This window comes from Panicum hallii, chromosome 5 (assembly GCF_002211085.1).
Source record: "Panicum hallii strain FIL2 chromosome 5, PHallii_v3.1, whole genome shotgun sequence".
NCBI classification, from domain to species: Eukaryota; Viridiplantae; Streptophyta; class Magnoliopsida; order Poales; family Poaceae; genus Panicum; species Panicum hallii.
In genome coordinates, this window is record NC_038046.1 from 4,718,657 (window position 1) to 4,733,414 (window position 14,758).

At 37.1% G+C, this 14,758-nt stretch overlaps 1 protein-coding gene across 2 annotated transcripts; it reads left to right on the plus strand.

Moving 5' to 3' along the window:
• Nucleotides 1–560: 560 nt before the first annotated feature.
• On the plus strand, nucleotides 561–14,758 carry LOC112893631 (sister chromatid cohesion protein PDS5 homolog A). 2 transcript variants are annotated; one of them, XM_025961060.1, is made up of 29 exons: nucleotides 561–885; nucleotides 1,917–2,114; nucleotides 2,284–2,465; nucleotides 3,686–3,806; nucleotides 3,974–4,186; nucleotides 4,267–4,483; nucleotides 4,566–4,711; nucleotides 4,785–4,939; nucleotides 5,014–5,163; nucleotides 5,247–5,292; nucleotides 5,363–5,554; nucleotides 6,696–6,875; nucleotides 7,153–7,304; nucleotides 8,102–8,228; nucleotides 9,235–9,381; nucleotides 9,454–9,522; nucleotides 9,727–9,848; nucleotides 10,568–10,685; nucleotides 11,021–11,155; nucleotides 11,273–11,463; nucleotides 11,577–11,727; nucleotides 11,812–11,949; nucleotides 12,042–12,119; nucleotides 12,227–12,613; nucleotides 12,723–12,751; nucleotides 13,603–13,683; nucleotides 13,763–13,830; nucleotides 14,231–14,316; nucleotides 14,387–14,758. In XM_025961060.1, exons 1-29 carry the CDS (start codon nucleotides 793–795, stop codon nucleotides 14,420–14,422), a joined length of 4,008 nt encoding a protein of 1,335 aa, XP_025816845.1. In that variant the 5' UTR covers nucleotides 561–792; the 3' UTR covers nucleotides 14,423–14,758. The 2 variants fall into 2 exon arrangements, with proteins under 2 accessions (XP_025816845.1, XP_025816846.1); XM_025961061.1 differs by having other exon boundaries at nucleotides 1,965–2,114.

Consider the following 14,758-nt stretch of genomic DNA (forward strand, 5'->3'; position numbering starts at 1 on the left):
CACTGCCCTCCACCAATTTTAGCGATGATGTTGAAATGCTCCCATAGGTATGAGAAGGCATGGACTAAGTCAGCTAAGATCATCTCCAATAATCATTCTAAAGCAAACCGCTCCAGATGGTTTTTAGATGAGTCGAATCAACTACTGCAACAGAGAAACTAAGCATTTTGGATGTGATGCAAGCATACGGTTGGATTCAGGGAACAAAATTGTGCGAGAGCAAAAGCGAAAATAAATCATATAAACTTTCATATATTTGCTGCAATTTTTACTATTATATGACTGTGTAATTAAACTAATGGAAAAGAAACAACCAATTATAATTTACAGTTAATATCTATTCATATTTTCGGTAAGGGTTCTACGGATATTCTAAGGAACACAAATAACACATCATAAGGAAAGTTTAATTAGATGCTAATATTCACATTTCATAAAAATGTTTTAGTAAAAAAATGGTAGTTGAGCTGACCAATAACAATTGCACATCGGTTAAAAAAATTACGATCGAATAAGTGACATGTTTGAAAGCCAAACATTTGAGTGAATTTTGCCTTTGTATGTATCACATGCTCCGGAGGGGGCACCTCCACCGGCTGAAATCGCCGTCCCCATTCTCCAAGACCCCAAGTCCCCACCTAGCCGACTCCGCGCTCTGACACACTGCTTTCTCCTCCAATTCATGGCCTCCGCCTCCGCCTCCGCCTCGCCCTCCGTCCCCGCCCGCTCTCCCACCGCGTAGCATTCTAGGGTTTCGGATTCCGGGATCCAGGCGCCGCCGCGCCGCCCGCAATGCCTGACTCGCCGGAGCAAGTCGTGAGGGAGGTCGGGAAGCGCCTCGCGCAGCCGCGCCTCGGCAAGGACGCTCTCGTCAAGCTGCTCAAGGTGACTACTGCACCGTTCTACCCGCTTCTCCTCCTGGCTCATTTGCTCCTCGATCTAACCGAGCGCGTTTCCATTTCCCGTGAATTGCTGCACCGCCTCCGATGTTTCGAATTTGATAGTATAGCCCTTGCGGTGGTGCACTGGCGCGTTCCTAAGTTTGGTGGTATTTGCTCCTCAAATTAGAAGTTAGGGTTGAGGAAGTGGATGCGGTCTGCCGAGTCTCTGACAATTTTCAGTGAATTTGAATACCAAGTTGCAATATGTACTAATTTTCATCTGAAGCTGTAGTGATAGTGCAGTAGCGCTGAAGTTGCGTATATACCAGTAGCGGATGTCATGTTTGGTCAATGTGGTGCTTCTGTTTGAGCGAGTAGATATTCAGGAGTTGGTTTCTTAATTGGGATTTTCAGGGTTGATGTGAAGATTTGTGGCACTTATTGTTAATCATACATGCTTCCCTGGTGAAGATTTGTGGCACTTATTGTTAATCATACATGCTTCCCCCTTTTGTTTAAACTAGTTTTGTTTGTGGGGTTATTTTTCAAGGAGGGGAATAAATTTACCAATTTCCTATTAAAGACACCAATTTCCTATTAAAGACCTTCCTGCCACTTGAAGCAGCAGAAAAGCATTCATAAATTCAGTGCTTTGGCACTGCTTGCTGTTCCATGTTTGCTTTCTTTCTGAACTGCTATAACCGAAGGAAGCTGCTAGGCATGATTTTCACATGAAGATTTAGATGCGGAATGAAAGGATGTATGAAGCATGGTCATATTCATCTCTGTAAATTGACAGCGAGTCACTTTAACATTTCAACAATTTATTATCTTTTAACTTCTTGTGTAACTGTGATTTGATCATCCAGTTGTTTTAAAAGTTCAGCCTAGCATAGAAGTTATTCTGGAACTAGCCATGAACTTATACATTATTAATCCATACTCAAGTTGGATAACCATAGTGATGAAAAGGGTCAAATAATAGTGGATTAATATTCTTTACTTCCCTAACACACTTTTTGTTCTTATCTGCAGCAAGCTGAAAATGCATTATCAGAGCTTAGTCAATCATCCTCTCTGCAGGATGCTCTTCATGCTTTGAGTAAATCTCTAGTCCAGACCACTTTACTCAACCATAAGGACAAGGATGTCAAACTTCTTGTTGCGGTTTGCTTTGTTGAGGTTATGCGGATCCTCGCACCTGATCCACCTTTTAGCGATGAAATACTTAAGGTACATAACAGTCATGGCCTCTGTATTTGGTGATGTGAAATACTACCTAATAGTTACATCTTTCTCAACAAAACTTCTAAAACTTCATTACTTTTGAGAATAAGTAGTGAAAATAGCAATTTGACCAAGGACTGCACTCAATAACACTTGGCTAACTGTTTTTTTCCAGGAAATATTTAGTCTATTTATAAGCATATTTGCAGACCTTACTGAAACTAGCAGTCCATATCTTACTAGAAGGATGAAGATATTGGAAAATGTTGCTGCGCTTCGATGTTCTATGATAATGCTTAACATTGGCTGTGAGGACTTGATTCTTGATATGGTCAAAATTTTCTTCACATCGGTGAGGTACAAGTAAATCTATTGCTTCGATTGCTATCCTCTTAAACTTTGTTCAAATCATCATTCGAATATGATGCATTTGTCCATCATTTTGCTTGCAAATGCAGTTGTTCTTTGTTGAGCATATTTTAGTAGTAATTGTGAGATGTGGTTTATTTTTTTTTCTAGTGCATATATCAGCGTACTTTCTGTCCACTTAGCCTTTTATAGAGACATCTAGATCTAGGAGCTCTCAGGTCATCAAGACTTCCAATACTGTGTGCCAAAACTGCATAATTGTGTGCCTGTTTAAAGGCAAGCTGTATTATGGGACAAGTGCGATTTACTTATTTGATGGAGTGGGTTCAACAAGTACCTTGGCCACCATATCTCTATGCAAGCGTGCATGCTAAGCATCTTTCTGTATTTTCTTATTCAACTGGAACACTCATTTTTCATTTTTTCTTCATTTATAGCATTTCTTGATTATTATTGAAATGTCCTTCCTGTACTTCTGTTACTATGCTTGACTGCTTGTATATTTGGTAATTTCATGCTTGGGTTTTGATGACTATGGTACTTGTCTAGGTGGCTATTATTTGCCATGTGGACTTGCTATTGCTGAAAACATATTTGGAACACTCCCAACCTAGAAAACTCAGATAAATTTCTGCAAGATATGTTATTTAATAGAATTGGTCAAATTTTCTGGAGACAATTCTGTCCCAGTAAAGGTGCAGTTTTGGAGCTTGTTAATTTTTTGTGTTTTTTTATAAACATTTTTCTTATTAACTTTTTGGAAGAAATAGATATTAAAATATTAAATACATACCTGCAATCTCACTTGTACAGTATACTCTATTATGATGTCTCATGCCGATATCGTTGCTTGACCAGAGTTTGACCCTTTGAACTAATTTTGGCAACTCGCAAATTGCACTAGATTCAATATTAATCAACATAATACATACATCGGAACTATATAATTATGTATGTGTATACATTGCTTGCAGTTTTGCGCTAGATCATGGTTGCTGACTCTTTTGTTTAATGGAATCACATATTCCAATAAAAATGTATTTTAAAAAAAAACTTGCATTATTGTTAGCATTTCTTGTATACTACATTCCTGATTCTTTTTGTAATTTGAATTTCTCAGTTTCATACTTGTCTGCTTGATACTTGTTTGACTCTAGAAACTTAATATGAAGTCTTTAGTAACATCTTTTCTGCAAACCTTTTTACAGGCAAGGTCTTCAGCAGAGTGTGTGCCAAGCCATGCTATCAATAATGATGCAAATATTGAATGAAAAAGTTACCCAACCTCTTGTGGATGTGATTTTACGCAATTTAGTAAAAGATGACAAGGTGCGTTATTTACTTTCTACTTTTCTTGTTGATGGGATGTTTCTTCAAAGCTTGAAGTTCCCAGTGGTGTGGACAAATACTCATACATATGGGCACCTATGTTACTCATTCTTTAGTCCAAGTATATGATCAGCTAATGTTTAGTTTCCTCTTTTCTGCATGTGCAGGGAGCATCCCACAAACTTGCTTTTGACATCATCCATAATTGTGCTGAGAAATTGGAGCCTATCATTCGCAGTTTTTTGTCCTCATGCATTTCTAACAAGGATATTCCAGTTAATGACCTCAGGAAATTACATCACAGAGTTATTCTGGAAATATTCCAGTGTGCACCCCAGATCCTTTTTGCTGTCATTCCAAACTTGACACATGAACTTCTCGTATGTTGATTCTTTTTACTTTGTTACACCATTGTACCTGCATAATATTCTTCCTGAATTTGTACCATCAATATCTGTAGAGTGAGCAAGTTGATATACGACTGGAGGCAGTTCACCTGATTGGGAGGCTTCTTGCCTTATCTAATCTTCATTTTGGTCAAGAAAACAAGTTAGTTTTTATAGAATTCCTGAGGAGATTCTCCGATAAGTCTGCAGAAGTTAGAATTGCTGCAATTGATGCAGCAAAAGCCTGCTACATGGCTAAATCATCTGGGGATGAAGCGCGAGATATACTTAGTAAGGCTGCTTTTATTGGTTGTTCTTCTATATAGATTGCTGTGTTATCAACCTTTTCATGTTGATATTCATTTCTTTGCAGCATCACTTCAAGGAAGGTTACTAGATTTTGATGAAAAAGTGAGGATCCGAGCTGTTAACACTGTCTGTGATTTAGCCAAATCAAATCTTAGTTCGTTTCCTCATGAAGTGATATTGCTTGCAGCTGAGAGGCTGCGTGACAAAAAGGTGAGTATAAACTGTTTGTATTTCTCAATGCGGCTACTTCTCTACAGTGCTTCACCCCAAACATACTTTGCAGGCATCTGTTAGAAAAAATGTGATGCATAAGTTGCTGGAGCTATATCGAGATTACTGTGGGAAATGCTCAAAAGGAACTGCTGCAGTCAACCCTCATTATGAACAAATCCCAGCTAAACTTATAGTTTGTTTCCATAATGATATTGAATCCTTCAGGTTTGTTCTTTTTTCTCCCTTTGTACATTGGAGTTTGCCCACAGTTCTGAATTCTGGCTTCTTTATTATGGCAGGCCACAGAATATGGAACTAATATTTACTGAAGAACTCTTCCCATCATCACTTCCTCCAAAAGAAAGAGCAACCCATTGGATTGAGTTCTTTTCTTATTTCAAACCGGAACATATTAAGGCTTTGAACATCATCTTTTCTCAGAAGAGAAGGTAGGTATCCCCTATCCACAACAGATAATATTGAAGTGCAATAACTCTATGCAAACCTTTTATGCTGAAGAAGTTTACTTTAGGTTGCAATTGGAGATGCAAGCGTATTTATCGCTCCGAGAAAAGAAGGTTTGTAAATTATTAATCAATTGGCAACAACAGATCTTTGTTCTCAAAAGGAAACCTGCATGTGCTGTAGGAGGAACCTTCAGATGAAATACAGAAGAAAATCTGCGCATCATTCAGAAAGATGGCAACATCCTTTGCAGATACCTCTAAAGCTGAAGAATGCTTTAAACATTTGCACCAGATGAGAGATAATAACATATTTAAGGATTTGGTTGGATTAATTGATGAGGGAACTACTTTTGCAACAGGCTGTTTGATCAGAGTAATACTCTTTTAACCCTTTCATGCTGCAAACTCTTTGATCTCTCCTTGTTTTTGTTATCTTTTCTCGAATATACTGGTTTCTGTTATCTTGAGAATCCCATCAATATCAACTTATCGGCGATGTAGTAGTTCATAGTTTCTAGGTTTCACTGTACAATGTTCAATTGTTTTATTGGCATATGTACTCCATAATCATAGTTGCAGAATTCTACTTACTCATCAACTAATCTTGCTGATAACCCCTTTCAATTGACACCTGTGCAAGTGTGCATGCCCTTCAAATTTGAGAACAAATGGATAGAATAATCCTCACGAAAGTTAGTACTAGAATTAGTCCTTTTCATTTCTCCTTCTGTAATTTAAATTCTAACTTTAATATTTTTATGATGCATTGTTGCTCAATTGTGCCTCTGTTTACTGCACCCCATGTTATCTGCCCTTATCTTGCTGTAATATTTGCTACCATAACAGACACAGAAAACTCAGTGAGCAAACTGTGGAAGATGTCAACATGCATTGAGGAAAGAAAACATCATGATATTATGTACCTTTAGATTTCCTGTATTTATCTCATTTTTAATGATATGCATCTATTCACCATGATCGAAACACTTAGTAAATATTCCAGCGAGTCAAGTTTACTGCAATTTTAATAGCAGTTCCACATCCTGATATAACTTTCAGTACAAAACATAATATGAACTTTCCATCTTCAGTTTCTTACCACAAGTTAGGGATGTGAATTGGCGCCCCTAAGGGTCACTACCAACCCTCTTTAGTTCAATTAATTTAACTAGTTTTCCAAAATGTAACATGTTTTGGAAAATTAGTTTAATTAATTAAACTAAAGAGGGTTAGTGGTGCCCCTTGGGTCACCATTTCAAACTCCTACTACAAGTGGCTAACTTTAAATTCTGCTGAGAGATAAAAAAGCTCACTTAACAGATTTGATCAATTCAAATTTTTTTACTTAGAAAAGGACACATCTCAATTGGCATGCCCTAGTTACTTCTATTCATTTTCCTTCGCCTGCATAAGTGCTCTTCTTCTTAATACAGTTGTCTTAAGTCCTAACAGATTGTTAAAGCTTCAGAAATCTATGCTCATTGTATCTTACAGTGTGTTTGCAACATCTGCAGGATTCGTTTCTCAAGAGGATTGGACACAAACACCCAATGCACAGCTTTTTCAAAATTCTGTCTATAAAATGTTCGTATTCAATATTTAATCGGGAGATGATCTGTGATATCTTTGAATCTCTTTTATCCTGCGGAAATGAACTAACTGATTATGTGGAATCTGCTTGTGATCTTTTACTGGTAAGCATATTCCATGTAAAGAACACTCTTGTTTGACTTCCTGCTGACACTTATTACTATTTCCATGCTTTCAATCATGCTAAGTAATGCTATCATCTATCCAAGGTTGCTTACAGAGCCACAAGGACTGCCTTCTTAGATTTATGTTTGCTATTTCAGTTGGATTGTATGAGTTGCATCTTACTAGTTTAATTTTAATGTTTGAGTTTATCAATGTGTTTTCTTCTGATGCAAGAAGCATCTTGTATGCTTCTCACTCAAAGGTGTAACCATGTAGGTAGTTGCATTGATGTTTCCATCATTATTCCGAGGGTCAGAGGAGTACTTGCTTAAGTTATTCTCAGAAGAGTCAGTCCTGATAAATGAGAAGACTCTCCGGATCTTGGCACATTTGGCAAAATCCACACACCTTTTATCTATTAATTTCAGGTAATTGCATTTGTATGTGAAGCTGTATTGTCTTGATCTATTTGTTTCTTGATGATTATTCTGAACATGACAAATGCTTATTCAAGAAGTGTAAACATTATCTCTTAGTAGACCCATAGGGCAATAAGTACATACACACAGTGTAGGACAAGGAAATATAGCAACCTATTTGAGCGACTAAGGCATTCTTAAGGTTTGATGTTTGTATCAATACTGCACCTCACATGTGAGTTATCAAGGACAAGTTCCGATTTACTCGTGCGCTGCGACATGTTAGCTTCGTATATAGATCAAAACTCAGAGAGTATATTTACTGTATCTGTTATTTCAAGGAAAAAAAATTCCACTTTACTCCACTCTGAAGTATTGTGAGAGCTTAACACCTTATTTATTTTTCTGCTGTGTTTGAAGTTTCCAACCCCTTGTTTTATGATACCGCTGCATTAAACCCCAAATGATGGTTACCCTATCTTTACTTTGCGGGGTTGAAATGGTTTAAGTGGTTTAGTCGACGTCATTCAGCCAGCTGGCTATCCAATGAGGTTAAACTGCCTAAACATTGTCCACCCTTGCAAAATTATCACTATGGCTTGTGGGTTAGTTGCACTAATATTAAGAAGCAAGGGGTCAAATAGACCAGAAAATATTAAAATACTTTAACGAGTTAACAGGCTCACAATACTTCGTTGGTGAAGTGAACTTTTCCCAATTTTCTAAAGAAGTGACTACAGTATATCTGTTTGTAAGAGGGATATTCGTACATTTCATAGTAAAGAAGCTTTTATTTCTGTTTCCAGCAATGTCGTCTACCCATTATTGGAGCAAAAGTGTATTGAAGGAATTCGTGCTGAATCAAAATATGCTATCACTGCAATCGCTTCATTGCACTCCCCAGATGATCAGAAATTTGCTAAATTATGCAAGGTAGGTTGTAGTTCAGGCCCTTATAGAGATTTGTTATTATATTTCTGAATGCTGAATCCACTATTGACATTTTTTTTTCTCGAACACGTAGGAGAGCTGCGTATCTTTATATTAAGAGAGAACAATTGACATTATATAAAAAACAAAGCACGGACACTTTTTAAGATGCTGTGTTTCATGAATGATGGTAGCTTGTGTTCGAGCTGTTGTGTTTTCACCAAACCATTGCACAACTTATTCCACATGACATTAATTAATTTTCCATTCAAGCTCACTCAACTTTGTCTATCCTATTTCTTATCCCATATGCTTGCTTCTCACTCACTGCAAGGTTTACGTTGCTGTCTTGTATATGTTGTTTGATCACAAGTGGCATGATTTATGTGGTCCCTCTTTACAATTAATGTGGGTGATAAACCGCTTTTGATATTACTAGAGATATCCCTCTTTTAATCAAATAAAAGCTTTTGAGATTTCTCTTCATCTTATTCACTAGTGTGAACTATAAACTGCCCACTTAGAGGCTGACAGATCCAGCTTTTATATGTTTTGTTCATGGCTGAGAGCAGGACAAAGATTAAAATATGATGCAATATGTTATGTTCAGAACCCATGTCACTGATGTCCAAAATTTTTCCATGACATAATCAAGTACTTCCTCTGTTCTTAATTATATAAAGTGTAGGACAATCTAATTAGTTAAAAAGTAAACTAATTTTCTTGTCCTAAACATTATATCTTTAAGAACAGAGGTAGTATCTACTTACTAAAGATATATTATATTCATCGTTATTTATTGTTCTTACTAAGCACATATTATGTTCATCTTGGTTTATTGTTCTCGTATTGAAATGCTTAATACTGTTGTCAAATGATGTCTATGATGCTATGCTACCACGAAAAGTTTGTTGTCAAGATAGATCCTTGGTTTTAACTTTTTTTCCAACTTGACACTATATGATCATTTCCATTGCGTACAATTTATGTCATCTATTCTTCCCTGCAGAAAGTTGTTTCTGGTCTAAATGATAATCGCAATGTGCCAACACTATTACAGTCTTTGGGCTCAATATTGGAGCATTCCCCTTCTGTCTATGAGTTATATGGCAGGCAGATCGTCAAATCCATTCAAGATATTTTGTTGTCAACTGAAGTAGGTATTTTTATATAATAATATCTAGTCTAGAGTTAGACAAGCTTACTTGTTGTGCTTTGGTCTATGCAGTTCATTTCAACATCTGGACAGTCATCCCTTGATGGCAATTCTACATGCTGCTGCTCATGCAAACTGAAGGTAAGTTCACTGTTCGAAAGTAAGCAATTGATTCATGTTAGTTTTAGTGTGGATGAAATTGACTTCAGGGTTTCTACATATTGCATCCACTTTGGAAACAACTTTCTTATACTTTTATTAACATGTTGGCATGGGTGGGGAGAAACAGAAGACTATTAGGGATGCATCTGTGTTCTGATCTGGATTTTTTGTGGTCTATTGTAGGTTTATTGTCTCAAAGCACTTGTCAAAGGTTTTTTACCAAGAATAGCTCATGCTCGAATTAACAGTATTCTGGGGAAGTTGTTGGAATATGAGAAGGGTCTTTTCCCAGACATTGCTCTATGGTTCGTCTTGTTCTGCTTAACCCCTTTTCTTTTCAGAAAATGATTTACTATTCCAAATTTTTTGTGTGTTTTCTGATAACCTCAGATTTCAGGCAACTGGCAAAGTGGTGATACTATTTTTTTTTTAGAAAAAACTCTGAAATGTGTTGATTAGTTTCTATGATATTTGTGAAGGTCAATTTTTCTAGTTTGAAAAATCAAAATCTTATGCCTTCTCTGCTTACAAGCCATCCACTACGCACTTTACAAGTTTTGTTTCATATTGGTACGAATGTTGTAGAGTTATTATGATTGTGAAACATGGTCCAGTATTTTAGGAATGTCAGCCCATTTCAATCAGATGCTTCTTCTTCAGTTCAATGACAGGAAGTAGGAACTGAATGAACCTTTATAGGAAATAAATGAAAAGAGTTTTGCGCATACTTACAAGACCAGTTACTCTAGGAGAGTCCCATTTTTTTCCATCCTCTTCATCAGTTCTCTGCATGTAATAAAGAAACAATACATTCAGATATTAATAACACAATCTTGCTATATTCTGATTTCCCCATCTATCCCATGATTACCAGGAATCTCAATTCTACTGCTACCATATATGCTCGTTGGCCTATCCAACAGCAACACAAGTTTGAGCTTACAATTGAACTATACTACTGCATCAAGCCACCTTGGCCAATATAAACTAATACTGATTCTATTTCCTCTCATGCTGTATTCAGTGAAAACGATAGTCCGTATCTGCAGCTGGCCGCTGGGAAATGTGTACTGAAATTAGCTGCAAGATGGGATTCACATATTTCACCAGAATTATTTCGTAACACAATTCTCATGGCAAGGGTATCGTCAATATTTTGCACTGCTAATTATTAGTTTGTCTTTATTTTTCATATTGAGGCAGCATTTCTGCCTATCAACATGCTCAAAGTTATTTGGTACTCTAGTTTTTTGAAGGTCATTGATTTTGAGGTGCAATCTTCTCTGTGCACAGACATGTATGCTTGCATGCATCAGTTCGCCTTACATACATTGGTCCACTAGTGCAATTATTATTGAGACCATTAAACTGACTGACCTATCATAACTCCATATTTCAAACTTATTATTTATTGGAGGATATCTGCATTTTAATATTTACCTCTCCTTTTGTAATGCATATTTTGTTTGGATTCCAGGATCCTTCATATATTGTCCGTAAGTCATTTATTTGCAAACTTTATGGCCTCTTGAAGAAACGTGCAATCCCAGTTAGATATGCATGTGCTTTTGCACTAGCGTCAACAGATTGCTCTGGAGATGTCCGTGATGAAGTAAATGTCCTCTTTTCTTTTCTATTTTTTTGTCAGTTTTCTCTGTATGTGTGTGTGTGTGTGTGTCATACAACCTGTATGTGCTCTGCTCACGGGGTTTCCCTGTACTGTTGCTAGTCAGCAAGTTACTTAAGTGAAGTGCTAAAGGAGCAAAGAAGGTTTTTTGTTCAACAGAACAGAGCAAGCAAAGATTCAATTGTAGACAACCCAGCATATTCTGTGGTTTTCTTGATCCATACTCTAGCATATGATGGGGGCCTCCCTTCCAATTATTATGAAGATGAGACTAGCTTTCCTGAATTTTGCAGGTATTTTCTTATTTTAGACTTTTGGATTCTGCTACGAGCTCCGTTGGTACTTAAGTGGTTCCTGTGGCTAGAAAATTTGATGTTTCTTATGCGTTCCTTTGTTTTGTTGACAGCCCGCTTTGTGTGATGTTGAGGGAACTAGTTGAAATAGACAGTTTCAACAGAACTGAGCATGGTCCCACGATCAGTTCTGTATCAGTTCTGTCAGGGATCTTCCGTGCTATTCAGAAGGCTGAGGATCCAGCTGATTCTGAGATCACTCCAGTATGTCTTTTGGCCACTGTTAGACATGTACTATTTGCCTACCATTTTGTCATCAAACACTGACATCCTGAATCCCTGTCACAGAAATTGCACATTCTCTCGAAAATTGGCTTGCTTATTGTAAAAGAACTTGATAAGCATTGCAAGATGTCTGATTCTCCACGCCATATTCTCTTGCCCTCATCTTACTATAAATTATCTGGGAGTGAAAGAAAAGCAGATGTAAGCCACTCTGTAAATTATTTGAATGCATAGCTTAGTCTATCTTTGCATTATAACTAGCTTTTTGTCCGGCTCCATTATTTCTAATGCAGGAATGCTGCCAAGAAAATTTCATTAGTGATAAGGTTGTAAAGAGAATTCTCAAAGTTCATGAACCTTATAAACATAAGGTATATTCTGTCTGCAATGCTCCAGTTTCGTCTTCTTTTAAACATATAATGGTACACCATCTAGCACCTAACATGTGATGGTCTAAGCTCATTGACATGTATTTCAGGACAATGTCAAATGCTCTTTTGTTTCTGAGAGGGTATCAAATGAATCTGCGCCTGAAAGGGAAGCTTGTTCCTCGCTAAGCAAATTAGTGGGACAGAATGCAAGCGTTTGTGATAAAGGGAAAGGGAACAAAAGTTTGGCATCTGGGAAAGCTGTGTCCAAGAAAAAGGATCAGAATACTAATAATAGCTTGGAGAAAGAAAATGTGTCATCTTGTGGTTCTGCTGGCACAAAGTTGTCATCTCCAGGCTCCTGGGGTTTATCTAAGGAAGCTGATTCTAGAGATTGTGTCTCCCTCTTGGATAAGCAGAATCGTCCTATGAATAGGTGCTCCACCAGGAATACTAGAGCTTCAGAGGCAGATCATAACTCTTGTAGGCAAACTGTGGTATGCTCGTAGTTGCTAACTTCTAATCAAATTATAAGTTTGGGTAGATAACGAATTGCCTATAGTTTCCCGCATGAACATTTATATCTACATTTTTATTGTTTTGCAGGACATTTCCAACTTTCGCCTCAGAGAATGGTAAGCAGAAGAACAGTTTGTCATGATTTCCTTGTTTGTAAATGATTTGACTCCTCCTTTGCATTGTTTGGCATATGCACATGACTAAACTGATATTGTGAAATGTCTTAAATGTGTTCTACAAAAGTTACCTCATGAAGTCATGATATCATATTTTAGTTTTACACCACTATAGTGCAATATATCATGTGAATTATTCTTGACCTAGCTGTGTAGGGCCACATTGCCCCATTTCCTGCTTAACGTGGCTTCATCTTCCTGTGTTACCATTGGAAAACCATGCAATGCCATTTTAACTATAATTGTATACCATCAGATCTATGTGTGTAGGTATAATTGGTCGGCCTCATTCATTTCATGCTGACTGAATATTGTTTCAATGTCCAAAATGTCTTGCACAAAAAAAACCCTGTAGCAAAAGGTTTTTAATCTGAAAACAAACTCCCAGAAGCCATCACTATTCTAGAAAGGATTTTAACTTATATAAACCTGATTCTGATATATCAGTTTTACTTGGACCATTTAGTTATCTCTCAGATAAATTCAGAAATTAAATTGCATGGACTTTATCTTTATATCCTGCTGTGGCCAGTGGCCTGGATTTCTGGTTACTAGTTCTTGGATGGCATAATAGGCATATACCTGCCAGTCCAACCACAACTCTGTTTCATTCAATCAACGGAGAGAACTAAAACTCTGTTCCAGAATGTACTGGACTGCTGGTGTTGCAAGTATAACAAGGGAGTTGAAATAAATCTGTCCAGCTTATTTGATAAAAGTCTGTTTTGTACTTTAAGTTTATCTTGCAAGTTCTCATTATTTTGATGACACTAATTCTGAATTATTAATAGTTCCTTTAAGAGAGATCATGGCAAGGGTTTATCTGAATCCCAGAAGCATGAAGCTTTGCTTTCTGGCTCTTTGGTTTTATGGTGAAATTTATTCCCTTTTAATTTCATTTTGAACCTTTGCCAACTTCCCATCTATTACTACTTACATATCAACTTACAGCAATGACCTTGAAGACGTTGGTGATTGTGATGACAATTTTGTGAAACTGCCTTTATCAAACAAAAGAGGTAACCGCCCTATGTCTAGGCTAAGGCAGCACCTCATTTTGTCAATGGTTTTACAGAGTTTGTATGGGCAGATGGCTCTGAGACTAAATCCGCAGACTGTGGTTCATTTAAAACTTATTATGTGAGGTCTTGAACTGTCTTACCTGACTGAACAAAATCTAATACTATAAGTTGGTCTTAAATTAAAGCTCAACATAATAGTGGGTCTGATCAGCTGTCTGTATGGAAATGGAACTAGCTTAAATAATTAGTAATTGTTAGTCCATTTCTATAAGGTGCTTTTATTCTGACCATTTTATGAGGCTATTACAAAAATGTATTACTACTTTTCTGTGTCTTAGAGAATTTTATGCATACCGTGTTGACACAAGAGATAATACAGTTCTACACATTTTTGTAGCCGGCCTTAAGAAAAAGGGCAAGAGAGCATTACAGTTGGTGAATTCGCAGAGTTCTGATGTAACTGGTGTTGACACAAGAGATAATGTAAGTCGTGAAAACAAAGCATGTCTCATTTGTATCATGGAATTATCTCTAATTTTTTGCTTTTGCCCAGGTTCGATGCACTAGAGCAAGGAAGGTGCAAGTGTAAACAGCTAGTCGCATCTGATCGTAGTATTCATCTGATTGTCGGCCAATGTAAATACTTAGTTTTAGAATCATTTCTAACCTGTGCGCATCCGTTTGCAAGTATTTTGGACCAAAGGCCTTGGCCCCGCTTTATAAGTTTATATTGAAAGCATAAGTACGCTGGGGTTACCGGCTATCTACAAAATTAGCGAAGTAGAGACCCCATCGACTTGCAAATATTGCCGTGATGGTACGAAAATCTTGTTCTCGAACTCCCGCTCGGCCATGTAACAATGTAATTTAAATAGAGACGGACATGTGAGTTCGTGTGTGATATCTTATCTAATTTTATCCTTGA